At 42.7% G+C, this 26,759-nt stretch overlaps 1 protein-coding gene across 1 annotated transcript in view; it reads right to left on the reverse strand.

The window, feature by feature from the left end:
- Positions 1 to 1,273: 1,273 nt before the first annotated feature.
- LOC309549645 (mitochondrial amidoxime reducing component 2-like) overlaps positions 1,274 to 26,759 on the reverse strand; it is a 32,053-nt gene continuing 6,567 nt past the window's right edge. Inside the window, exons 3-7 of the mRNA XM_082250026.1 lie at positions 16,585 to 16,750; positions 11,066 to 11,206; positions 9,086 to 9,150; positions 3,218 to 3,289; positions 1,274 to 1,652 (exon numbers count right to left, since the gene is read on the reverse strand). Of these exons, the coding sequence (XP_082106152.1) occupies positions 1,526 to 1,652; positions 3,218 to 3,289; positions 9,086 to 9,150; positions 11,066 to 11,206; positions 16,585 to 16,750 (571 nt within the window). The 3' untranslated portion in view covers positions 1,274 to 1,525. The remainder of the gene's footprint in view (positions 1,653 to 3,217; positions 3,290 to 9,085; positions 9,151 to 11,065; positions 11,207 to 16,584; positions 16,751 to 26,759) is intronic.

Below are 26,759 nucleotides of genomic sequence, written 5' to 3' on the forward strand. Positions count from 1 at the left end.
CAGCAAAACTAAAAATACTGCTGTGCATTACTGCATAGCAATATTTAGAAGGGAGGCTTAGTGATAATTCCTTTTACGGAACATTTGTAGTTTTCCCTGAAAACTGAATTTTTCACTGTGCATTTCCAGTGCAGTAATAAGGTGCAGTCTGTAGTATGTAGATCGCCGCACCCTATGTAAAGTGCGCCCAAACAGCTCAAAGAAACAGTATGCGCCCTTTTACACGGGCTGTACAATCAGGCGGACCTGATCAGACACTACAGTCCCCCCTATGGAGTGGCGAATGTCAGCGGACACATGTCCACTGACAACCGCTGTCATCTGATCTGTTCCTGTCCACAAAAAAACAGACGTCTGGTGGTCTTATTTTCCATCCGTCCATTAAATCGGATGGAAATGGACAGGCGGTCTGTTTCCATCCGATTTCCCCATAGAGGAGAGTGGACATGGACCTGTCATCCGCCTGCTCAGTGGGGATCAGCGGAGCGATTGTCCACTGAGCAAGCAGAATCCACTATATGAAGGCGCCCATGTAAGCACAGCACCAGTGCTGAGAAAAAACAGCTTCATTCCATTGTGTGCACTGGAGTTTAAATGGGATAAATGCCAGGAAACCTATATGGGTGTTGAAAGGGGCATGTAAGAAGAAATTGTCCCTTTTAACACATACAGCACAACTGAGTAGAATGTAGAAGAGAACACCGCTCAAAGGGGTGGATTTATTAAAACTGGAGAGCGCAAAATCTGGTGCAACCAATCAGCTTCCAGGTTTTATTGTCAAATCTTAATTGAACAAGCTGAAGTTAGAAGCTGATTGGCTACCATGCACAGCTGCAGCAGATTTTGCACTTTCCAGTTTTAGAAAATCAACCCCAAAGTGTCCACATTCTTCTACGCAGTCCCAAAAAAGATCTAGGTCAGTGGTCCTCAGCACTCACTAACTGGCCAGATATTAAGTATTACCTTGTGGAGATGCAGACAAGAGTACTGCAATTACTGAGCAGCAAATGATATCACCTGTGATGTATTTAGTTATCTAGCAAACCTGGCCTGTTAGTGGGTCCTGAGGAGTTGAGAAACACTGGTTTAGGTACTTGCCCATGAGCACATCCTCGCTCAATCCCCCAAGTATCAAAAGAATGATGGGCCACACACCGATTAACATGTTTCACCCATACTTGCTTAATCAGAGTATATATGAGTAAGCCATATGGGTGAAATGTGTTAGAACAGAACAGCTTCAATGTGGGATGTTTTGACAGTTTTTTGGACCTGCAATACATTTTCTTTTACTTCAATGACATCAGCAGCGTGGGGTCCCTCAGTCTTTTGATACTCAACACAACTGGGTGTTCACAAAGCTGGGGATTAAATCCATTGCAAATCCTGATAATGTAGACATGGGAGAGAGCATGGTACAGATCTCTCATTGCCACCCACACTCTGTGATAGATCTCTCCAAGTACGGCCAGTCCTACGCAGGTCCAGTTATGATTTGGTGGTTGGTTTTTACCAGCAACAGCATTTAGTAGGATATCTCATATACAGGATCTCCAACTTTAATCACCCCCTTCTTCTGAATTCTCACAAACTGTCCAAAGAGTGGAGAGGACTTGTAGAGCTTCTTATCCTCGGTATCACACAGCCGGTAACTGTAGAGAAACAAAAGTCATTGTAATGGAATCTGCAGGTTGTGGGTGAGCATGCTTTACATTGTGCTCTCTCTGGTTCCATAGTTGCCAACATTTAAAAAAAATTTCCAGGGACACTTTGCAGCACAGCTATCAATTACCACACCCACTTCCCTGAAGCTCCGCCCACTCTGCATAATTTATCTCGCCTACTTATCAGATTATAGAGTCTACTCAATATAGAGAGAATTGCAGGAGATTAAAAAAGGGAATTTCAAATTTAAGGCCACAGTAGAAGAGTTGGAATAATTCTCCCATTCAGCTGCGCTACTTCTGCGTAACATTTATGAGCAGCCCGATTAACAGGCGCTTCCAGGGACAATATAAATTACCTGGGACAGGCTCCTATTTGCAGGGACTGTCCCTGGAAAAAAGGGACAGTTGGCAAGTATGTGGTTCATGTATCACCAGTCAGATTAAAAAGTGGGCTTGAATCTGCTTGGGGACTGTAAGGAACATCTTAGTTGGCAGCAAGGAAATTGCAATGGGAGTATTTTAGAATTGCTGTATTGAATCACAAGGAGGGGTTCCTGGATCACCAGATTACTAACAAAAGGAAGTGAAGTCGATGCACTATAGCAAATTTAGGGAGTGCTGGAGATATCTTTCATTCGAATCTATGCAACGCTACTGTTGCACATGCACCCTTTACTAACAGTAGGCAACAATGCGAGGCATGATGCTGGAGCCCAAAAATAGAACAAATAAAAGGAGCACTAAACAATGTGTAAATTGGATAATAATTAATAATATTGCTTAAGTACAATAAAGTCATGCTCAATGATAGATTCATAGCAATATTATAAAATATTACGCTTTACTATGTAATGATTTCTAAAGATTGACAGTTCGACTGCACAGCTCTATATCAAATATCTCTCTCTTTCTTATACAGCTTATGGTGCCATTCATTCCTAAAACTAGCCCAACATACCTGCTTTACAGAGCAACACAATGCACATTAAAGGGTAATTATATGCATTTGAGTAAACAAACTTCTGTGTGCAAGATGCACCCCCCCCCCCCCTTATACTTACCTGAGCCCAATGACGATCCAGCGCTGTGCCCAGGAGCAGCATCACTTCCCTCTTTTAAGTTTCACTGGCTCAGAGGAAGCAGCAAAAGCAGCATTGGCTCCTGCTGCTATAAGTCACAGCCAGTAGGGAGGGAACTGGACACCGTGTGTGTCAAGGCAACAAGCAGCTTACTATAGGGGCATTCAGCAAAGGGGGGGAGCCAGGAGCACCAGCAGGATGAACGCGAAACAGGATTGGGGCTGAACCTACTGCAAAGAAGTATACTCAGTTTGTTATTTTTAAGAAAAAATATTTTTCCCTTTACAAGCACTTTCATGCATTACCATGCCTTTTGGTGCACTGTGTTCCAAAAATAGTGCATTCTCTTTTTACGGTGCATTTTGGAGTATAGCACATTAACATGAGCGCACTAATACACCCCAACAGAGCAAGCTCAGCCTTTTTTCTTTCAGTGCATGTCAAAAAGTTCAATAATATCCCTTGACAGACCTGCGCAGTGTCTCCAGGGGCTCCTTCATATTAATTATTCCGGTGTCAGGATCCACCGTGGTCAGAATACATCTATAAAAACAGGCATAACACATGGACGTCAGGAAAAAAATTATTTGAATAATGTCAACATGAAATGCACTAAGCATGATTTACATCTAACCCGGCTACATAGTATAACCTCAGTGAAACTTCAGGAAAGCCAAAAAACATTCTAGGGCACAAATGACATTGGGGGTGTGTTTACATAGGAAACTTTTAAGAGAAGGGCAAGTACAGGGCATAGAGGAACTCTGCAATGAGGAAAAATGTAACTGAATTGAATGTTTTCTCCCTTCAAAGGAGAAAATTAGGGGAAATATGATAGAAGGTGTGACTGTGTCCACATAGTAAACTTGGTGCCATGTTGTTCACTTTAAGGCCATTACAAATAATGAGGAGGCACGGTTTTGTCTGGAGGAAAAGGTTTAACCCTAAAGCAGGATCAAACCCAAAAACAAACATTTATTATATCTTTCCTTCATTTTCATCTGATGATCCAGCCAGTAAACCTGTTGTTTTTCAAAAGAACAAGCTCTTTTCCAGATGTATCAGTTACACGGATGACACAAACAATTAACCACTGACAGGGGTGCTTACAATGGTTAGCTTTTATTTCTTTTTGTAAAACCTTTATCCCAAAAGGGAACAAAAAACAGTTACTGTAATTAATTATAAAGTATTATCTGGAGCTTTAATTTGTTAGTGTATTTAATATGCTAGTCCATCTAACACTCCCCTCCCCCCAGATTGAATGGTACTGTCCAAAGGTGCCCCTCTGTTTCTTCATCCAGAGTGCGGGGCACTCTAATACTGGAGTTATGGCACTGGCCAAATCATCAGGTGAAAACAAAGGGGAAAAAGGCCAGAAAAAAAAAATGGATGCATCTAATGATTGGTAAGCTACAGTATATTACATTTTTGGTATTGGGTTTAACATCATTTTAATGTATAGAATGCCTCCTGCACAGTAAGAACCGTGAAAATGTGGAATAGACTTCCCTGGGAGGTAGTTCTTGCTAACTCAGTATATATATATATATATATATATATATATATATATATATATATATATATATATATATATATACACATATATATATATATATATATATACACACACACACAGTATATATACACATATACATACACACATATACACACAGTATCTCATAAAAGTGAGTACACCCCTCACATTTTTGTAAATATTTTATTATATCTTTTCATGTGACAACACTGAAGAAATGACACTGTGCTACAATGTAAAGTAGTGAGTGTACAGCATGTATAACGGTGTAAATTTTCTGTCCCCTCAAAATAACTCAACACACAGCCATTAATGTCTAAACCGCTGGCAACAAAAGTGAGTACACCCCTAAAAGAAGATGTCTACATTGTGCCCAATTAGCCATTTTCCCTCCCTGGTGTCATGTGGCTCGTTAGTGTGACAATGTCTCAGGTGTGAATGGGGAGAAGTTGTGTTAAATTTGGTGTTATCGCTCTCACTCTCTCATACTGGTTACTGGAAGTTCAACATTGCACCTCATGGCAAAGAACTCTCCGAGGATCTGAACAAAAATAATTGTTGCTCTATATAAAGTTTGCCTAGGCTATAAGAAGATTGCCAAGACCCTGAAACCGAGCTGCAGCATGGTGGCCAAGACCATACAGCGGTTTAACAGGAGAGGTTCCATTTAGAACAGGCCTCACCAAGGTATATATATATATATATATATATATATATATATATATATATATATATATATATATATATAATGTTGCCATGTTTTTATTTAACACACCATGTAAACATTCACAGTGCAGGTGGAAAAAGTATGTGAACCCCTGGACTAATGACATCTCCAAGAGCTAATTGGAGTGAGATGTCAGCCAACTGGAGTCCAATCAATGAGATGATATTGGAGGTTTTGATTACAGCTGCCCTGCCCTATAAAAAACACACACCAGTTCTGGGTTTGCCTGATGTGAATGATGCCTCGCACAAAAGAGCTCTCAGAAGACCTACAATTAAGAATTGTTGACTTGCATAAAGCTGGAAAGGGTTATAAAAGTATTTCCCAAAGCCTTGCTGTTCATCAGACAAATTGTCTATAAATGGAGAAAGTTCAGCACTGCTGCTACTGTCCCTAGGAGTGGCCATCCTGTAAAGATGACTGCAAGAGCACAGCGCAGACTGCTCAATGAGGTGAAGAAGAATCCTAGAGTGTCAGCTAAAGACTTACACAAGTCACTGGCAAATGCTAACATCCCTGTTAGCGAATCTACAATACATAAAACACTAAACAAGAATGGATTTCATGGGAGGATACCACAGAGGAAGCCACTGCTGTCCAAACAAAACATTGCTGCACGTTTACAGTTTGCACAAGAGCACCTGGGTGTTCCACAGCAGTACTGGCAAAATATTCTGTGGACAGATGAAACCAAAGTTGAGTTGTTTGGAAGAAACACACAACACTATGTGTGGCGAAAAAGAGGCACAGTACACCAACATCAAAACCTCATCCCAACTGTGAAGTATGGTGGTGGGGGCATCATGGTTTGGGGCTGCTTTGCTGCGTCAGGGCCTGGACAGATTGCTATCGTCGAAGGAAAAATGAATTCCCAAGTTTATCAAGACATTTTGCAGGAGAACTTAAGGCCATCTGTCTACCAGCTGAAGCTCAACAGAAGATGGGTGTTGCAACAGGACAATGACCCAAAGCATAGAAATAAATCAACAACAGAATGGCTTAAACAGAAGAAAATACGCCTTCTGAAGTGGCTCAGTCAGAGTCCTGACCTCAACCCGATTGGGATGCTGTGGCATGACCTCAAGAACTCGATTCACACCAGACATCCCAAGAATTTTGCCTGAACTGAAACAGTCAAGAATTACTCCTGACCATTGTGCACGTCTGATCTGCAACTACAGGAAACGTTTGGTTGAAGTTATTGCTGCCAAAGGAGGTTCAACCAGTTATTAAATCCAAGGGTTCACATACTTTTTCCACCTGCACTGTGAATGTTTACATGGTGTGTTCAATAAAAACATGGCAACATTTCATTCTTTGTGTGTTATTAGTTTAAGCAGACTGTGATTGTCTATTGTTGTGACTTAGATGATGATCAGATCACATTTTATGACCAATTTGTGCAGAAATCCATATCATTCCAAAGGGTTCACATACTTTTTCTTGCAGCTGTATATATATATATATATATATATATATATATATATATATATACACACACACACACACACACAGTGTTCATGCAATACATTTTATTAAAACTACCTTGTCACAAAAAAAAAAAGTAAAAAACTCACATTTGTGTGTGCCTCCAAACAGGACCCAATACAATGGTTGAAAATGTAATCAGTGCCGTCCACACTCACTGTTTTGGCGTGCGTTCCACCTGCATTCCACTGGGCCCAACGTTGCGAAACTGGAAGTATTACCGCTACACTGGACCTCAATGGTCCAGTGTATCGATTTGGGGAGCCAGGTCACCTGCTGGTGTTGGTCCACTGTGTTTTATCAAGTCCAAAGTCAGCCCAACCCTCTACCAGGAAATTCTAGAGCATTTCATGCTTCCCTCTGCTGACCAGCTTTATGGAAATGCTGATTTTATTTTCCAGCAGGACTTGGCACCTGTCCACACTGCCAAAATTACCAATACCTGGTTTAATGATCATGGTATCACTGCACTGCAGCAAACTCGTCTGACCTAAACTCCATTGAGAATCTGTGAGGTATTGTTAAGAGGAAGATGATAGACACCAGACCCAACAATGCAGACAAGCTTAAAGCCACTATCATAGAAACCTTCAATAACACCTCAGCAGTGCAACAGGCTGATCACCTCCATGCCATATCGCATTCATTCAGTAGTTCATGCAAAAACAGTCCTGTCCAAGTATTGAGTGCATACTATACTGTGCATAGACATACTTTCTTAGTAAGCCAACATTTCTATATTAAAAAGCCTTTTTTTATTGGTCTTATGGAGTATTCAAATTTTCTAAACTACTGAATTTTGGGTTTTCACCAGCTGTAAGCCATAATCATCAAACTTAAAAAAGAGAAAAATGCTTGAAATATATCACTCACATCTAAATTAAATTTGGAGTTTCACTTTTTTAATTTAATTACTGAAATTAACTTTTTGATGATATTCTAATTTTACGAGATGCGCCTGTATATGTTGCCTCTATTGTCTGGGACTAAAAATGATAAAAAAAAATTAAAAAAAAAGAAAGTTGTACACTACATTACAATTGGCTGTGCAATGATTTGGCTGTGCTGTTCCCTCTAGTGGTGCTGCCCATACCTTTTAGGTAGGAAAGTCCCTACACAGAAAGTCCATCCATATAGGCCGTGGACCACACATGTTTTACTAGCCACAAGAACACTCATTTTACGGAAGTGGAGAACTACGGCCACACCGAATATGTCAGAAGTAGTAGCATTATTACGCATGAACGATCAGTTCGAGAAGTCTTTGGCAATTAACACAATGAGGCTAAAGAAATTTAATAACTTCTGGGATTTCTGGTCAACTAAGTAATACAGTGCTATCTTTGTTATCCTTGTTATTTTGTTATATTTGATATCTCTGTTTATGCTGTTGCTATACCTGTTGCCTGAATACCGCTAATGCCATGTACTATACCGTGATGGTAATGGTTTATTTCCTTGTTTGTTATCCTTGCTAAAACCAATAAAAAATATTAAAAAAAAAAAAAAAAAGTCCATCCACATAGTTGCCTGCAATTGGGTCACATTAAAGGGGGACACTGCCAGAAAAATGGTTTCCATAATACACAAGTCCTCACCACCGTACTGCCCCCACACCGGACTGCACCACGAGGTCAGCTTCCTTTGTATATATAGCCTTCAAAAAGGGAAGCGACCATAAATACAGGGGAAGACATGTCACCAAACAATTTAATCCCTGCATGTTCAAGCCAGAAACTAAAGAGTACCAAAAATAACATAATGTAGGTACCTGCCTATAATGTAGGTACCTGCCTACAAGTTTCTAAATGCACAGAATAGAACCTGATATTAACTTTTATAAGTAATAACCTTAAAACTGTTGATCCAGAGAATATTCATTTACCTTAGGGAATCAGGAAGGACTTTTTTTCCCCCCTTTTAGAGCAAATAGAACAATACTATAAAAGGGTTTAATGCCTTCCTCTGGATCAACTTTTGGTTTGGAAATCTGTGAATGGAGGTTTATTGATTTATTTCTTGGCTGGTTGAACTAGGTGGACTTGTGTGTTTTTTTTTTGTTTTTTTTTCAACCTGACTAATGACTTCCCTGAGCTGAATATAAGTAATGAAGAGATGTATGGTTTAGGCATATCTATAGCCAAGACTTTTTCTTTATTTTTTTTTTTACACTTTTGTAAAGAATGTGGAAGTATTAAAGCCCTTGTCCGGTTTTTGGTTTTCTTGCGGTCTGATTTTTCTCTGAGGTTATTCACACTCTATTTGTCCCGGTGGCTGTTGTCACCAGGCAGAAAATGATGGGACATCATGACAACATTTTCAGTTGCCTCCAGAACCAAAGGTGGGGGGGCTTGTCTTCCATTGGGGATACCGGATTTGGTGACAAATGTCTTAGTAGGGAGTTCCCCTCCCTTTGAAGACATTTCCTTTCACTTTTCCGTGGTGTTTTCAAACTGAGACAACAATTAACAGAGTATAGTTCAAAATTCAAACAGGCATTAGAAAGTATAGAACAGTTTTAGATTAGACTTTAGTTCATCTTTATATTAGAAGAGAATACATACACACAGTCTGTACATATACTGACCGTGGACAAGGCATGACTTGTTTCAATGTCACGTGTTCACCAATCTGAATCTCCTTCCAGGAGTCCTATAGTTAGAAAATAAAAAGATGTTGTACAGCGCTGCACAAACTGTTGGCGCTATATAAATCCTGTATAATAACGATAATACCTTTATATAGACATAAATAGAAGAGTATTTATTGTCCAAACAATTAAAATGAAAATATATTACATTTACAGGATACATAAAAACACATTTTCAATACCTACATGTCTGTTTTAAAAAAAAATGTAAACTCATTGGCTCTTTACTATTTCTCTAGGAGTTTCTTTTTTTTTTTTTTTGCAAACACAATTCTTCTATTTTACCATTAGGTGGCAATAGAATACAGCAAATCCACCCCAAGACAGCAAAGTGAAGAATTTTTCAATTTTGTTACGCATTTTAAATACAGATCTTTATGATGGATCACTTTAAGGTGGAACTTCATACTCTCAATCAACATTGACTATATTTAATCATTATGCCGCTAGCATTAGTAAATAGATAGGAAAGTAGATCATATTTACTTGTTTTCAACTTTTTTCTTACATTTCTTCAGTTACTTCCTGGTTTCCACGCCTAGCCAAATGATGTCATACATCCTAAGAGTCTTCAAGAAGGGAGGAGGAGGGGTTTTCTCAGCAAAGCAAACCCTCCTGGCTGCATGCCTGAGCTAAGGGCAGTTGGATTCCAGGAAATAAATACATGAATTAACTGCCTTTACCCAAAATGGCCACGGCCAGAAATGGTAGGAGGCGTTTTTCCCTTTAGCCCGGGTTCACACTGCCCACGACTTCAAAGTTGTGTGACTTTAAAGTTGGAGCCCACCCCGACTTCGGCACGACTTGCATGTGACTTCTTTAACAGAAGTCAATGCAAGTCAAACCAAAGTCAGGCCAAAAGTAGAGAAGGAACCTTTTACTAAGTCGGACCAACTCCGATCGCACCCATTAGAATGGTTTGATTGCACAAAATGGGTCCAACTTCTGATGCGACAAGTGCTCCAAAGTCAGAGCGATTGTCGCATCAGTGTGAACTGGGCTAAAACCTTATATCTATTACTAATGTTGGAGAGGGTTGATCTTGTACTTGGCACAGAGAAAGTCCTCACAGCAACACTGTTCCAACATGGCACCTAACATATCAGTCATTGTGCATGGATAGCATATACCTGATCATTCACTAAAGATGGAGAATACATCCTCCATCAGTCACTTAGAATAGATAGTGCTTTCCCATCAGTCATTAAGGATGAGTAGCACTTCTCCATGAATCATTAAGAATGAGTAGCGCTTCCCCCAGCAGTCACTAAGTATGGGTAGCGCATACTTCATCCATTACTTAGCATGGGTAGCACCTACCTCATCAGTCACTAAATATGGGTGCTGCTTCCCTCAGTAGTCAATAAGGATGGGTAGTGCCTGCCTCATCAGTCACTAAGGATGGGTAGCACCTACCTCATTAACTAAAGATAGGTAGTGCTCCCCCATCATTCACTAAAAATGGGTAGTGCTTCCCCCATCAGTCATTAAGTACTACTTCCTCCATCAGTTACTAAGGAAGGGTGGTGCTTCCCCCATCAGTAACAAAGGATGATTAGTAATTCCCCCATCTGTCCCTAAGGGTGAGTAGGGCTTCCCCAATTAGTTACGAAGGATGGGTAGTATTCAGCTCACCAACAACTAAGGATGGGTCGTACTCCATCCATCTGTCACTATAGATGGGTTGCACCTAGCTCATAAGTCACGAAAGGATGAGTAGTGCTTCCCCATTGGTCCTAAAATAATGGTTGGCGATCCCACCATTAGCCATTAAGGAGGTTTAGTGCTTCCTTCATCAGTTACTAAGGATGAGAAATGATACCCATTTATCATTTAGGATGGATTGTGCTTCCTCCATCAGTCACCAAGGATGGCAATGCTTCCTCCATCAAGATTTGACTTAGTTATGTACTTTACCTCCGCAAAGGCTTCACATCCAGAGACCACGATGTTTGGGCGAAAGTTTCGGGTGGACACTTTTTGTTCCAGTTTCGAGTTTAGGTCTTCTACTGAGGCATCAGAGAGAAGCAGGAGGGGGCTGAGGTCAGGGTATGCCACCTGGTGGACAGTAGGACATTACCAGCATTAAAATACTGACAATAATGTTGACCATTTAGCTGGGTTATTGCAGCAAATTCTGACTGCTTATACATCTTAAGAGCTACAGAACAGTAAGGGCTGAGTTCCAGGTGACAAATCCTACTGCTGGAACCTAGCAGGCATGCGCTCCTTCTACCCCAAGGTTTCCAGGCCTTTCTTTCCCACTAACACTGTATGTTTTGCAGGTAAGCTCAGATAAGAGTAATCAGTGTCTAAGCAATGCAAATTATTTTCCCATTTGGTTATCTACAAAACACAAACATTTGTCAGGACTGATATGAGTTCAGGAAACACTGCTCTACCCAAAAGTCCCAGTTTGAGACCACACTTCAACTTATGCATTCCTGAAGATGCTAGAAAGGTCCAGAACTTGAAATTCGGTCAAAATGTGCCAAACTTAAATAGATCAGGCTGGGCTTAATATGTCCCTGCAATAATGTAAAAAAAAAAATCAAAAATCTTTTCTGACAGGCCACACCGGCAACATGATCCATTTGGCTGGTAAAGAATTTTAGAGACAGCGACCAGAATTGGGAATTCTAGTAGGCTGATTGGTTTACTTTATTTAGTAGAAACATATGCGGTTACTACTGAATTAACAAATTTACAATGACTGCTTGGAAACTAGACCCAGAATGCTATGGCCCGAATTACTATATATACATTCCGTATTTAATGTATGGTTTAGGCTTTGTTAACCACACTAGTACTATCCCCCATTGTGTTATTGTTATCGAGTCCATTGGATTCTATTATTCCCTCTTGCAATATGGCGGAATCAGCTTCGCTCAGTACCGGATATCCGGTTGAGCGATGCATAAGAGATGGCGTCAGCACGCCGTCCGCACACTTGAAAATGTCTTCTAGGACGAAACGTCGTTTGGTCACGGCATGCTGACGTCATCCCTGGAAGCGTTCTGAGTGAGCGGATGTGCCTTGCCGTCCGGCCGGCGGCTTTACATGCTTCGTTTTTTCTTTTGGAATGTAAGTGTATTTCTTTTAAACCATTAAACTAGTTGTTACGATTTTACACTATTGGCATTTTCCTTTTATTTGGGATTGGCCTGTCTGACCTGCTGGGAATATCCTCTAACCTGACTCTGGTACCTGAGACTGCCTGCTATTGGTGCTGTTTGCTGGAGGAGCGGATTTGGCCAGATCTTATCTTGAGCGATATACTACCTTGGTCTGGTAAGGGGCTCAGAGTTTCATTGTTGGCGTTCCTGGTGTGTTTAGGATCCTTCCTATTTCTGCCGTTTTTATTCTTAAATCTGGTAAGAGGCTATTAAATCAGTGGTGGTTCTCCTTCCTTCTTTGATTTTCCAACACTGGGATTGTCATTTATGTCCTTATACTATATTTTTCTGGTAAGCAGTTTCACAACTGGTGACGGATACTCACACCTTCATGTGGTGTAATTTTTTAAGGTGTTTTTCATTTAACACTTATTGTTACGGTATTATGCTATGGAGTTTTTTTCTTTTTTTTCTATGATTTATGACACCAAATTTTGAGTGTCCAACATAAGATTTTTCACAATCAAGTCAGCCCTGCATGTGAATCTCTGCAATTATTGATTGCCTATTCGGTAAGCACATTACCTAAGAGACTCTGGATTGCTAGAGCGCTGATCAAGATTTTCATCACTCTTCAATACATTCACGTTTACACATTGGGACTTTATGTTCTTTGGACATTGATTTGTTCTATATCATTTAGCGCGACTTATTTTATATATATATATATATATATATATATATATATATATATATATATATATATATATATACATAGAGAGAGAGAGAGATCTTTATTACATTCAGTCATAGTGGGGCTTAGAGACCCAGGGTAAAGATTTGGGAAGGTTAAATTGCATTCCTCCAAGTAAACCACTGGTCTTCTTTGCTCATGTCTGAGGCCCTTGAGGATACCAGGCCATATAACTGGAAGACTTGTAACATTCAGGGAGGGTAGAAAACTCTGTTTTTGTTTTTTGTATTATTAGCTTGACCTGGTTAACTCTTAGCCATTCACCCAGTTCACCTTAAGCTAAATTCTGTGTAATGCCTTGGAAAAGTACACACAGCCCCATAAAGGGTCAGTTGTAGTGTACTTCCTGAAGCTGCAGTTGTGTACCCTTTTGAATTGTAAATCACTAATCCCATTTTATTGTTCAAGACCGGTATAATGATTGCTTTTAGGATCTACCGCCCAGTTCTGGCCTTTTTTTGTTTTATCATTTGTAACACATACTTTCTATGGGTGGGTAGGATGAAAACTTCAGATGGAAAGAAAACTTATTTACCAACATTTTGTGCCTGAATCTCCTTAGTGTTGTGACAGTCTTCAGTAAGGATATTCATGATTGGATAGAAACTTTATAGCATTTGATTCAAAACAAAAAGGTGTATAAATTCCTGGGCCACATGCACACTGGGTGTTTAACCCCAGTGCATGGGGCTTTGGCATTTAGCTCCGGGTGGAGAGTACAAAGCTGGATGTAGCACCTAACTGTACAAATATTTAGGGCAGTATACACCCAGGGAAAAACACCCAGAACATACAAGACGTCTGCATTCCTCCCTTTCGTCCTTGGGCACATTTGTACCCCTAGGTGCACCATCCAGCTCATGACACAGTGGCTCTGAGGATGGTATGCCTCCAAATGCGACAGCCATCATCCTAGTAGGACAATGGACATTCGTATGGACTACTCCTGATACTCAAGTTCTTGAGTCCGATATGATTGATTTTCACCTGTGTTTGTAAGTAGCCATCTTTATGTTTTAACAATAAAGCCAATATTGAGGATAATGCGCTAGGTCGGTGCGCCCTTTTTTGTGTTTTTTGTTTTTAGGTGCACCATCCAGCCCTGTCCAGCCACAGCAGCTCAGTCAGACGCTCATGCAGTTTGAAAGGCTGCCAGAAGAGGTGCTAGACAGGGCACCAGACCCCCATGCACCAGGGGCTAAACACCCAGTGAGCATGAGGACCTAAAGTTTATTTTCTATAGAATGCAACCACAACCTTAGTACAAACTCCTGTCCCCTGCCAGCATGCTGTAGGAAAGGCCTTTGTTCTCTGTGGAGGAGCAGTGCTCTCTCTACAGAGGTCTGATGCACCCCTTGCTGGGTCAGACCTATAGATCTGTAACTGGCAAATATCATGCTTCCTGCTGATTGTATAGTTCAAGCTCTGAGTCAACACGGGGGTGTCAGGCCTCTGCAGAGAGATTACTGCTTCCCCATTGAAAACAAGGGTTCTTTTTTACAGCACAGGACAGGCCTTTCCTACTTAGGCTGTGGTTGCTTTCTAAAGAAAATCAACTGTAATGCCTCATACACACAATCAGGTAATCGGACGACTTCTCGTTCATTGCATGATACTAGTATCGAATTCAACAATGCATACTAAACGTATGATTTTTTTTCTGTGCGATTCTGGAAAAGTATCGGATAGAGAAAAAACAAAAACAGTGGCAGCCAGGCTTTTTCTAGGCTATTTTCGTGTTTCTGATGATGCATGGTCTTTGTCTATCCATTTTTAGCGAACGCACTGTACTGATTTAACGATTGTCGTTTGCTAGGCTATCATACTATAAAAGTTTTTGTGTTTGTCCCTTCGGATTTTGTTGGACGAAATGTGGTGATCGGCTGTTGAAAAAGCTGTGTACTAACGATCAGATTATCGTGCGATCAATTCAAAAGGGATTTTTTTTTTTGTACGATTATCTGATTGTGTGTACAAGGCATTAGGACTTGTTTGCACCAGATGCTTTGGGACTATGCTGGGTAGCCTTTCCCAGTGAAGAGATTTTTGTCCCTTGTGCCTTAAAAAATAAAAAATTAAATCCACTGTTCAGCAATTTTTTTTTTTGGTTTTTTTTTTTTTTTTTGCTTTAGTTCCACTTAACAACTTTATTGGTATAATTGTTAGACACAGCTGCATCCTGGAAAATTAAAAGTAAAAAAAAAAAATTTTTTATGAATAAAAAGTATATTTTGTTTTATATTTTTGCACATTCTTCAGTTTACAATAAAACAGAAGATTTTTTTTTTTTTTTTTACTAAAACAGTGCACCAAATAAAAGTCCTTAAGTGGAACTCTACTTGCAATGTAAAAAAACTGCTTGCAAAAAACAAATATTTTTGGTAGAAGAGATTTTTGTAGTAAGTCTCTCATTCCAGAAAATCTTTCCCCCTCCTTGCTAACAGTCTTGTACAATTAGTCCACAGACAGTCGAGTATTATAGATGCCTGAAGTGCTGGGTGTCAGGGTGGATTACCTCCCAAGTGCATGCATGAGTTGCGTCATCCCAAACCAGCCAATCAAGAGTACTGAACCCAGAAGACGACGGGGAGAAGATGGATGCACTAGAGATGGATCGCTGGTGCTTTACAAGGTAAGTGGGCAATAATGTGTAAATATGCAATGCATACTTGCATATTTTGAAAAAACAACTATGAGGCTGAAAACATTGGTCCTGCTTTAAATGTCTTTACAAATGTATGAAAACTGTGCTACATTTGACCTGGGTATCTAGGCAGGGCCGATGCTGCCACTAGGCAAACTAGGCAGCCGCCTAGGGCGCACTACTGCCCTGGGTGAAGACACTACCAGCGGGACTTTGGAGGCCCTGATGTAAGTGGGGGCTATGGGGACCCTGATGTAAGGGGAGGACTTTGGAATACTAATGTAAGGGAAGACTTTGGGGATTCTAATAAAAATGGGGTCTCTGTTGTAGGGGTGAACTCTGGGGACTCTGATTTTGGGGGGGGGGGGGCGCTTTGGGGACCTTAATGTAAGTCATGAAAGGGGGTCAGGCCTGGGGTGCCCAGGCCTAAAGTTGTGTGAGAGACCCCAAAATTTCTGATGGCTGCTCTGTTCCCCACACGTTCCACATACTGCTGCAGGGTTGCAGGGGGAAGCCTTCTCCTGCAAACTTCAGCCAATCCTTGAAGAAGGGGTATTCAGCCAAGGAGGTGCCGCACGCAACATCACTTCTTCCCAGATCCCCAGTCAGTTTGCACACGGAGCTAATGATGGGAAGGAGGGGAGAAAGCATTCCTGTACGGGCTGCATTTGGAGCCTTTATTTGTTTAATTTTTTTTTGGGAGGGTGCAAGTAGCTGGTCTTGCCTAGGGCACAAAATAGTCGAGCACTGGCCCTGTATCTAGGCATCAACGACCTGTGCGGTCTCAAGGCACATGACGCGAAGTGGGATTGGATCATATTGGTATTTATCACTGACCCAGCAACAGTCATTTCTTTTTTCCAAGTATTGGGAGTTAGAATTTGCTGGTCCATAGAAGGATGGAGCGATTATAACGGCTCACCTGGTCATTTTCAGTGTAGGTGGGATATTCCTTCTTTGGATTCCGGTGCTTCATCCTGTCCTCAAACTGTACTACTCGGTACGTCTGAACACTCTTCAAGAAGTTTGTGATCCAGCGAGAGGCTTCGTCTCCACAGTCTCTGCCCGAAACCTCATTCCCATGGACCCTCAAGAAAAAAATAAAATATTTAATAGACAGATTATTTTTCATTTTTTATCTGCACTCTTCTACTGGTTTTGGAGATCAGTTACATGTCCTTAATTTCTACAAGTGCATAAAAACATGTTTTAAAAGTATGGGGGGGGGGGGGGGGCAGGAAACTGTGTCACTTTAAACTCATGTGTATATATTAAATCAGATCTCTGGGCATTTTGACCCTTCCGCCACCTGCCTCCACTAGGTGTTTTTTATTTATTACAGGTACTTCTATAGCACTGTCAATTTATGCAGCACTTTACACATATGGCCCCTTTCATACAGGGCGGATCCGTTTGGACGGACTCCGCTTGCTCAGAGGGGATCGCTCCATTGATCTCCGCTGGGCAGGCGGATGACAGGTCCGTCTCTAGTCCCTGTGCACAGACAGATCTGTCAGAGTTCCGCTCTCCTCCATAGCGGTTTCATCCGATCCAACCCACTGAACAGATAGCAAATGTATCGCCATACGTCTGTTTTCAGCAGATCTTGTCAGATCTGATGCCAGGCAGGTGTCAGCCGACACATCTCCACTGACATCCACCTCCCCATACAGGTCAATGGCTGGCTTGATCGCGTCCGTCTGAAAAACGGACAGGCGGACTCGACCGGCCCGATCGTGTGAAAGGGGCCTTCATTGTACATTCGCATCAGTCCCTGCCCTCAAGGAGCTTTCAATCGTAAAGTCCCTAACTTACAATCATACATACACATACTAAGGCCCATTTAGACAGGAACCAACTAACCTACCAGCATGTCTTTGGAGTGTGGGAGAAAACCCGAGTACCCGGAGGAAACCCAGGCACAGGGAGAACATGCAAAGTCCAGGCAGCTAGTCTCATAGTTGGGATTCAAACGAACAACCCCAGTGTTGCTAACCACTTAAAAAACCCTACACATTCCATTTTCCAGCAGTCTTTTACCCAGCCTAGTGACGTCACAGCAGCTTGCTCTTCTTCCTCCGGCAGCAGCGGCAGGGGGGCCATGCATTATTCCAGGACTGAGCAGTGCTTACACATCATTACATCCAGAGTACTATGAGTCTAGCCTGCATGATGACGTGCCCCCTTGGGGATGGGTAGAATGACAGTCTGGGCTGAGATGAATAGGGTAGAATGACGTGTGTGCTGTTTTACCTTGAAATGGACCCAGTTACAGGACTGGAAGTTGGGAACACGGCTCGAGCATAGAGAGGGAAAGTAGAACTTGTCAATATTTTTTATTTTTTTAATTGAAGGGGGATTTGAAAAACTGAGAAAGAAATTGTTGGATTTCGACATGAAAGTGGAACTCCAGCCAAAGTTTTCATTATTTGTGTTGGATAGACTTGGGAAGAGTAAATACTTTTATCAAGTTTGTTATTGCTGGCTGTGACTCTGTTGGAGAGATTTCACATTACTCCTTGTCCCTGTGACACCAGGACAAGAACTTTAAAGAAGAAGTTGTCACTGGGACAGGAAGACTTAGACAGTGATAATGGCCTGATAGTGGTTAAACTCTTCCCCATTTTACTATAGAAACCGGGTATGAATGTTCGTAACATAATCATTATAAACCTTTTTTCTCAGGGAAATTATATTTTATGGCCAGTTTATAGGTCACTTTATAGGCAATGTAAAGTGGTTTTGCACTAGATTTCCTCTTTTTAGTTTAGACGCTAAAAAAAAAATGTATTTTTTCAGACAGGTGAATTTTCGAGTCTCCTCCCACACTCCAAGGACATGTTGGTAGGTTAATTTGGCCCTAGTATATGTACCGTGTTTCCCCAAAAATAAGCCTGGGTCCTATATTAATTGTAGATACAAAAATGCATTAGGGCTTCGGGGGATGTCTTATTTGTCCTGTCTTCTCTCCCTCTCTCCCTCCCGGTCAGCTCAGGAGTCAATATCCCTGTAATCTCCAAAATAAACTCTAGGTAAAGTCTTTGTAAAATCATTTAATCCGCTCTTTAAATGGTTTATATAATGTCCAGTGTATGTATTTATGTAATTTTATAGAAAATACCTTATTTGCAACGTTGCTGGGCGCTCGCATGACCCGCCGGAGCTCTTAATCCCTGCTCCTAGCACTGCCGAGGAAGATCCCCGCTGATGTCAGCCCTGCTCCGAGCACTGCAGGGGGAGGGGCCATTGACATCAGCCGGGAGGAGAGCTTCGGCGGGTCACACGAGCGCCCAGCGGCGCTGTAAATAAGGTATTATTATGTTACATACAGCCGGGAGGAGGAGGACTGGACATTATATAATACTTTTACAGCACAGACTACATGCGTTAACAAGGATTTCAACTAGGGCTTATTTTCGGGGTTGGGCTTATATTGCAGCAATCATAGAAAATGGAGATGGGTCTTATTTTCAGGGTAGGTCTTATTCTCGGGGAAACATGGTATGTGTGAATGTGATTTTGCGACCTTACATTATAAGCTCCTTCAGGGCAGGGGCCAATGTTAAAATACAATATATATAAATATATATATATAGAGCACTGCGTAAATGGTCAATGTTATATAAATACCCATAGCGAATAATACTGATATTTTTGAGCCAGCAAGTTTAGAAATGTATGTTATGGTGTTCAGAGGATTCAGTAGCTCAAACTGAGTATAATGGGTAACCCATACAAACTGAGGCACAAATCTTTTTGTTCATCTCTATTTTTATTTGCTAATATTCTACAAGCCAGATTCCAAAAAAAGTTGGGACACTGTACAAATTGTGAATAAAAACAGAATGCAATGATGTGGAAGTTTCAAATTTCAATATTTTATTCAGAATTCAACATGGATGACATATCAAATGTTTAAAATGAGAAAATGTATAATTTTAAAGAGAAAAAAAAGTTGATTTTAAATTTCATGGCATCAACACATCTCAAAAAAGTTGGGACAAGCCCATGTTTACCACTGTGTGGCATCCCCTCTTCTTTTTATAACAGTCTGCAAACGTCTGGGGACTGAGGAGACAAGTTGCTCAAATTTAGGAATAGGAATGTTGTCCCATTCTTGTCTAACACAGTCTTCTAGTTGTTCAGCTGTCTTAGGTCTTCTTTGTCGCATCTTCCTCTTTATGATGTGCCAAATGTTTTCTGTGGGTGAAAGATCTGGACTGCAGGCTGGCCATTTCAGTACCCGGATCCTTCTTCTACGCAGCCATGATGTTGTAATTGATGCAGTATGTGGTCTGGCATTGTCATGTTGGAAAATGCAAGGTCTTCCCTGCAATAGACGATGTCTGGATGGGAGCATATGTTGTTCTAGAACTTGGATATACCTTTCAGCATTGATGGTGCCTTTCCAGATGTGTAAGCTGCCCATGTCACATGCACTCATGCAGCCCCATACCATCAGAGATGCAGGCTTCTGAACTGAGCGCTGATAACAACTTGGGTTGTCCTTGTCCTCTTTAGTCCGGATGACATGGCGTCCCAGTTTTCCAAAAAGAAATTTTGATTTGTCTGACCACAGAACAGTTTTCCAATTTGCCACAGTCCATTTTAAATGACCCTTGGCCCAGAGAAAACGCCTGCGCTTCTGGATCATGTTTAGATATGGCTTCTTTTTTGGCCTATAGAGTTTAAGCCGGCAACGGCGAATGGCATGGTGGATTGTGTTCACCGACAATGTTTTCTGGAAGTATTCCTAAGCCCATGTTGTGATTTTCATTAAAGTAGCATTCCTGTATGTGATGCAGTGCCCTCTAAGGGCCTGAAGATCACCGCCATCCAGTATGGTTTTCCGGCCTTGACCCTTACACACAGATATTGTTCCAGATTCTCTGAATCTTTGGATGATATTATGCACTGTAGATGATGATAACTTCAAACTCTTTGCAATTTTTCTGAGAAGCTCCTTTCTGATATTGCTCCACTATTTTTCACCGCAGAATTGGTGATCCTCTGCCCATCTTGATTTCTGAGAGACACCGCCACTCTGAGAGGCTCTTTTTATACCCAATCATGTTGCCAATTGACCTAATAAGTTGCAAATTGGTCCTCCAGCTGTTTCTTACATGTACATTTAACTTTTCCGGCCTCTTATTGCTACCTGTCCCAACTTTTTTGGAATGTGTAGCGCTCATGAAATCCAAAATGAGCCAATATTTGGCATGACATTTCAAAATGTCTCACTTTCAACATTTGATATGTTATCTATATTATATTGTGAATAAAATATACGTTTATGAGATTTTTAAATTAGTCCATTCCTTTTTTACTCACAATTTGTACGGTGACCCAACTTTTTTGGAATTAGGTTGTATTTTATGTGCATAGTAGAGATGTATAGAACTGTTCGCCGGCGAACAGTTCCCGGCGAACTTAGCATGTTCGCGTTCGCCGCTGCCGGCGAACATATGCGATGTTCGGTCCGCCCCCCATAAGACATCATTGAGGCAAACTTTGACCCTGAACTTTACAGTCAGCAGACACATTTCCAGCCAATCAGCGTACCTCCCTCCCACACCCTCCCACCTCCTATAAATAAGCAAGGGCAGCATCCATCTTAGATCATTCTGAAGCAGTGTGTGTAGTGAGAATAGGGAGAGAGCTGCTGCTGCTGCTGCTGCTGTTAAGCTAGGGACAGTTAGTCAGTGTTCCTGGTCTTGCAGTGTTCTTGGTCCACTACTGCTGTAATATCAGCACCCCAAAAAGCCCTTCTAAGGGCTGGTATTTGTGGTTTTTTTTTTTTTTTTATATATATATATATATATATATACCTAGCGTCCCCAAAAGCCCTTTTAAGGGCTGGTAATTGAGTTGTTTCTTCATATATATATATATATCTATATCTATCTAGTGTCCCCAAAAGCCCTTTTAAGGGCTGGTAATTGAGGATTTTTTTATTTTTATATATATACATATATATATATATATAGTGTCCCCAAAAGCCCTTTCAAGGGCTGGTAAGGTAATAGATTTTTTTCTTTATATATATATATATATATATATATATCTATTGTACACTGCAGTTGCCTGCCCGCTGTGTGTGAGAGGCCACAGACCTACCACAGACTGTACTGTGTGCACACCACACTCATTTCGGGTGGCACAGGCACAGTACCTGGCATTTTAAAAAATATTTTTTTTTTCTCTGTCATAATTGCAGTGAGTGCTGTGTCAGGTCCACAGAGTGCACTGTACCCACTGCAGTGCACTGCCCACCACTGATATATATACGTTGGCACAGCATCTTGTTGCAATAAATTGAAAAAAAAAATATTTTTTATTATTGCAGTTGCCTGGGCTGCCAGTGACTGTCAGGTCCACAGAGTGTACTGTGCCCACTGCAGTGCCACTGTGTGCCCACCCACCACTGATATATAAGGTGGCACAGCAGCTTGCAAAGTAAAAAAAAAATATATATTTTTTTAAATTGCAGTTGCCTGGGTGCCAGTGACTGCTGTCAGGTCCACAGAGAGTGTACTGTGCCACTGCCCACCCACCACTGATATATAAGGTGGCACAGCAGCTTGCAAAGTAAAAAAAATATATATATTTTTTTAAATTGCAGTTGCCTGGGTGCCAGTGACTGCTGTCAGGTCCACAGAGAGTGTACTGTGCCACTGCCCACCCACCCACCACTGATATATAAGGTGGCACAGCAGCTTGCAAAGTAAAAAATATATATATATTTTTTTAAATTGCAGTTGCCTGGGTGTCAGTGACTGCTGTCAGGTCCACAGAGAGTGTACTGTGCCACTGCCCACCCACCACTGATATATAAGGTGGCACAGCAGCTTGCAAAGTAAAAAAATATATATATATTTTTTAAATTGCAGTTGTCTGGGTGCCAGTGACTGCTGTCAGGTCCACAGAGAGTGTACTGTGCCACTGCCCACCCACCACTGATATATAAGGTGGCACAGCAGCTTGCAAAGTAAAAAAAAAATATATATATTTTTTAAATTGCAGTTGCCTGGGTGCCAGTGACTGCTGTCAGGTCCACAGAGAGTGTACTGTGCCACTGCCCACCCACCACTGATATATAAGGTGGCACAGCAGCTTGCACTCATAGTACAACAGTAACAACACATTAAAAAAAAAATGACAGGCAGAGGCAGGCCACCCCGCAAGGGCCGTCGTGGTCGTGGTGCTGTGATTTCCTTAGGCTCTAGAATAATGCCCAGTGTTCAGAGGCCACCACAGCCCCTGAACTCAAAAAATTCTGAGGCCATAGTTGACTGGCTTACACAGGACACCCAATCGTCTACAGCTTCCGCTCGGAACCTTAATGCACCATCCTCCTCCAGCTCAGCTTCGGGCACCTCTCAATTTACCACTCGCCAGCCCGCCGGCACCACCACCAACACTAGCACCACAGCCGCTTCACTTGATCCGTCAGAGGAGTTATTTTCACATCAGTTTGAAGAAATAAGTGATGCGCAACTATTAGTGCCAGAGGATGTAGATAACGGGGATATGTCTCAGTCAGGCAGCATTATACACATGGACGTACATTGTGATGATGATGATGTTGTACCTGCTGCTGCTGCCTTTGCTGAGTTGTCAAGTGAAGCGGCTGATGATGACGATGTGTCTGTGGATGTCACCTGGGTGCCTGCTCGAAGAGCAGAAGAAGAGGGGGAAAGTTCAGATGGGGAGACAGAGAGGAGGAGGAGACGAGTTGGAAGCAGGGGGAGGAGGTCATCGCAAGGAGCTAGTGGCGCAGTCAGACAGCATGTAGATTCGGCACCCGGGGTCAGCCAGACAGCACGCCAATCAACGCAAGCTGTTGCCACCACCAGAATGCCGTCCTTGCAAAGCTCAGCAGTGTGGCATTTTTTTTGTGTGTCTGCCTCTGATATCAGCGATGCCATTTGTAACCTGTGCCAAAAGAAACTGAGTCGTGGGAAGTCCAACACCCACCTAGGTACAACTGCTTTGCGAAGGCACATGATCTCACATCACAAACGCCTATGGGATCAACACATGAGTAAAAGCAGCACACAAACTGAAAGCCACCATCCTCCTCCTGGTCCAGCATCTTCAGCCACGTCAACCACTGCTGTCCTCCATGCCCCCTATCAACAACCCACCCCTCCGCCTCTCACCTTCAGCAGTTCCTGCTCGTCACCTGCCCACAGTCAGGTGTCTGTGAAGGAAATGTTTGAGCGCAAAAAGCCAATCTCGCAGAGTCACCCCCTTGCCCGGCGTCTGACAGCTGGCTTGTCGGAACTCTTAGCCCGCCAGCTTTTACCATACAAGCTGGTGGAGTCTGAGGCCTTCAAAAAATTTGTCGCTATTGGGACACCGCAGTGGAAGGTACCCGGCCGAAATTATTTTTCACAAAAGGCAATCCCCAACCTGTACTCTATTGTGGAAAAAGAAATCATGTCACGTCTGGCACACAGTGTTGGGGCAAGGGTCCATCTGACCACTGATAGCTGGTCTGCAAAGCACGGTCAGGGCAGGTATATAACGTACACTGCGCATTGGGTAAACCTGCTGGCGGCTGCCAAGCATGGAATGCGTGGCTCTGCTGCAGAGGAGTTGGTGACACCGCCACGACTTGCAGGCAGGCCTGCTGCCACCTCCTCTACTCCTCCTACTCCATCCTCTATGCTAACCTCCTCGGCTGAGTCCTCTTCTGCTGTTGCGTCTTGCTCCACACCAACTGCACCCCCCCCAGCTCCCCAGGGGCTATTCCACATGCCGGATACGACAGTGTCACGCTGTCTTGGGGTTGACTTGCCTGAAAGCAGAGAGTCACACCGGACCAGCACTACTGTCCGCCCTGAATGCACAGGTGGATCAGTGGCTGACCCCGCACCAACTGGAGATCGGCAAAGTGGTGTGTGACAACGGGAGCAATTTGTTGGCGGCATTGAATTTGGGCAAGTTGACACATGTGCCGTGCATGGCACATGTGTTGAATCTGATTGTGCAACGTTTTGTGCAGAAGTACCCAGGCTTACAGGACGTCCTCAAGCAGGCCAGGAAGGTGTGTGGCCATTTCAGGCGTTCCTACATGGCCATGGCGCACTTTGCAGATATTCAGCGGCGAAACAACATGCCAGTGAGGCGCTTGATTTGCGACAGCCCGACACGTTGGAATTCAACACTGCTAATGTTCGACCGCCTGCTCCAACAAGAAAAAGCGGTCAACGAGTATTTGTATGACCGGGGTGCTAGGACAGCCTCTGCGGAGCTGGGTATTTTTTTGCCACGCTACTGGACGCTCATGCGCAATGCCTGTAGGCTCATGCGTCCTTTTGAGGAGGTGACAAACCTAGTGAGTCGCACTGAAGGCACCATCAGCGACATCATCCCATATGTTTTTTTCCTGGAGCGTGCCCTGCGAAGAGTGCTGGATCAGGCCGTAGATGAGCGTGAAGAGGAAGAGGAAGAGTTGTGGTCACCATCACCACCACCAGAAACAGCCTTACCATCGATTGCTGGACCTGCGGCAACACTGGAAGAGGAGTGTGAGGAAGAGGAGTCAGAGGAGGAATGTGGCTTTGAGGAGGAGGAACACCAACCACAGCAGGCATCCCAGGGTGCTCGTTGTCACCTATCTGGTACCCGTGGTGTTGTACGTGGCTGGGGGGAAGAACACACCTTCAATGACATCAGTGAGGACGAGGAATTGGACATGAGTAGCTCGGCATCCAACCTTGTCCAAATGGGGTCTTTCATGCTGTCATGCCTGTTGAGAGACCCTCGTATAAAAAGGCTGAAGGAGAACGACCTGTACTGGGTGGCCACGCTACTAGACCCCCGGTATAAGCAGAAAGTCTGTGACATGTTACCCAATTACCGGCAGTCGCAAAGGATGCAGCAGCTACAAAATAAGTTAAAAACTATGCTCTACACAGCGTATAAGGGTGATGTCACAGCACAACGGGAATCCAACAGGGGAAGAGGTGAAAGTAATCCTCCTCCTACCACCACAACCACGCCGGCAAGGACAGGACGCTTTACAGACGTCTTGTTGATGGAGGACATGCGGAGCTTTTTTAGTCCTATGCATCGCCACAGCCCTTCGGGGTCCACCCTCAGAGAACGACTCGACCGACAGGTAGCAGACTACCTTGCCTTAACTGCAGATATCGACACTCTGAGGAGCGATGAACCCCTTGACTACTGGGTGTGCAGGCTTGACCTGTGGCCTGAGCTATCCCAGTTTGCCATTGAACTTCTGGCCTGCCCCGCTTCAAGTGTGCTGTCAGAAAGGACCTTCAGCGCAGCAGGAGGTATTGTCACTGAGAAGAGAAGTCGCCTAGGTCAAAAAAGTCTTGATTACCTCACGTTTATTAAGATGAATGAGGCATGGATCCCGAAGGGACTGACAGTGGGGGATGCATTTGACTAAAAAAGGCCTGGTGATGACTGAGATGCCTTGGCCTAAAAATGGTCCACACGCTGCTGTATATAATCATTCTCTGCATGCCGGATGACTTACGTGACGTCTCCGCCACCAACTACGGTTCAAGCAGCAATGTTTTAGTGCACTTTCTGCCTTAAAACCTCAATTTTTCAGGCCGCTGCTACAGCAGCGGCTGCAACAATACCTACTTTTTCATGCATGTGTACATGCCTAATTTTTCTGGCCTCTGGTGCTACACTGTGGCTGCAAAAAAACAAAAAACAAAAAAAAAGGCACATACATGTGTCAATTCCCCTTCGTGATCGTTACCTTGTCGTGGTGAAGGGGCTTGCGTATCACAATGAAGCGATCACCTCTAGGATTGTGTTGGCACACCCCAGATGATAAGGTCGTTGCTTCATTGTGTACAGACCAAAAGCGATCCGCAGGATAATTTTTCATAAAAAAAAACATTCATTTTCTTTCATTCTTTCTGCGGAGCTGGGTATTTTTTGGCCGCGTTACTGAATGCTCATGAACAATGGCTGTAGGCTCATGCGTCCTTTTGCGGAGATGACAACCCTGGTGGTCAGTCGAACCCAAGGCAACATCATCGACCTCATCCCATATGCGTTTTTTCTGGAGCGTGCCCTGCGAAGAGTACTGGATCAGGCTGTAGA

The sequence above is a fragment of the Pelophylax lessonae genome (genome assembly GCF_965119305.1).
Source record: "Pelophylax lessonae genome assembly, chromosome: 3".
Lineage (NCBI taxonomy): Eukaryota > Metazoa > Chordata > Amphibia > Anura > Ranidae > Pelophylax > Pelophylax lessonae.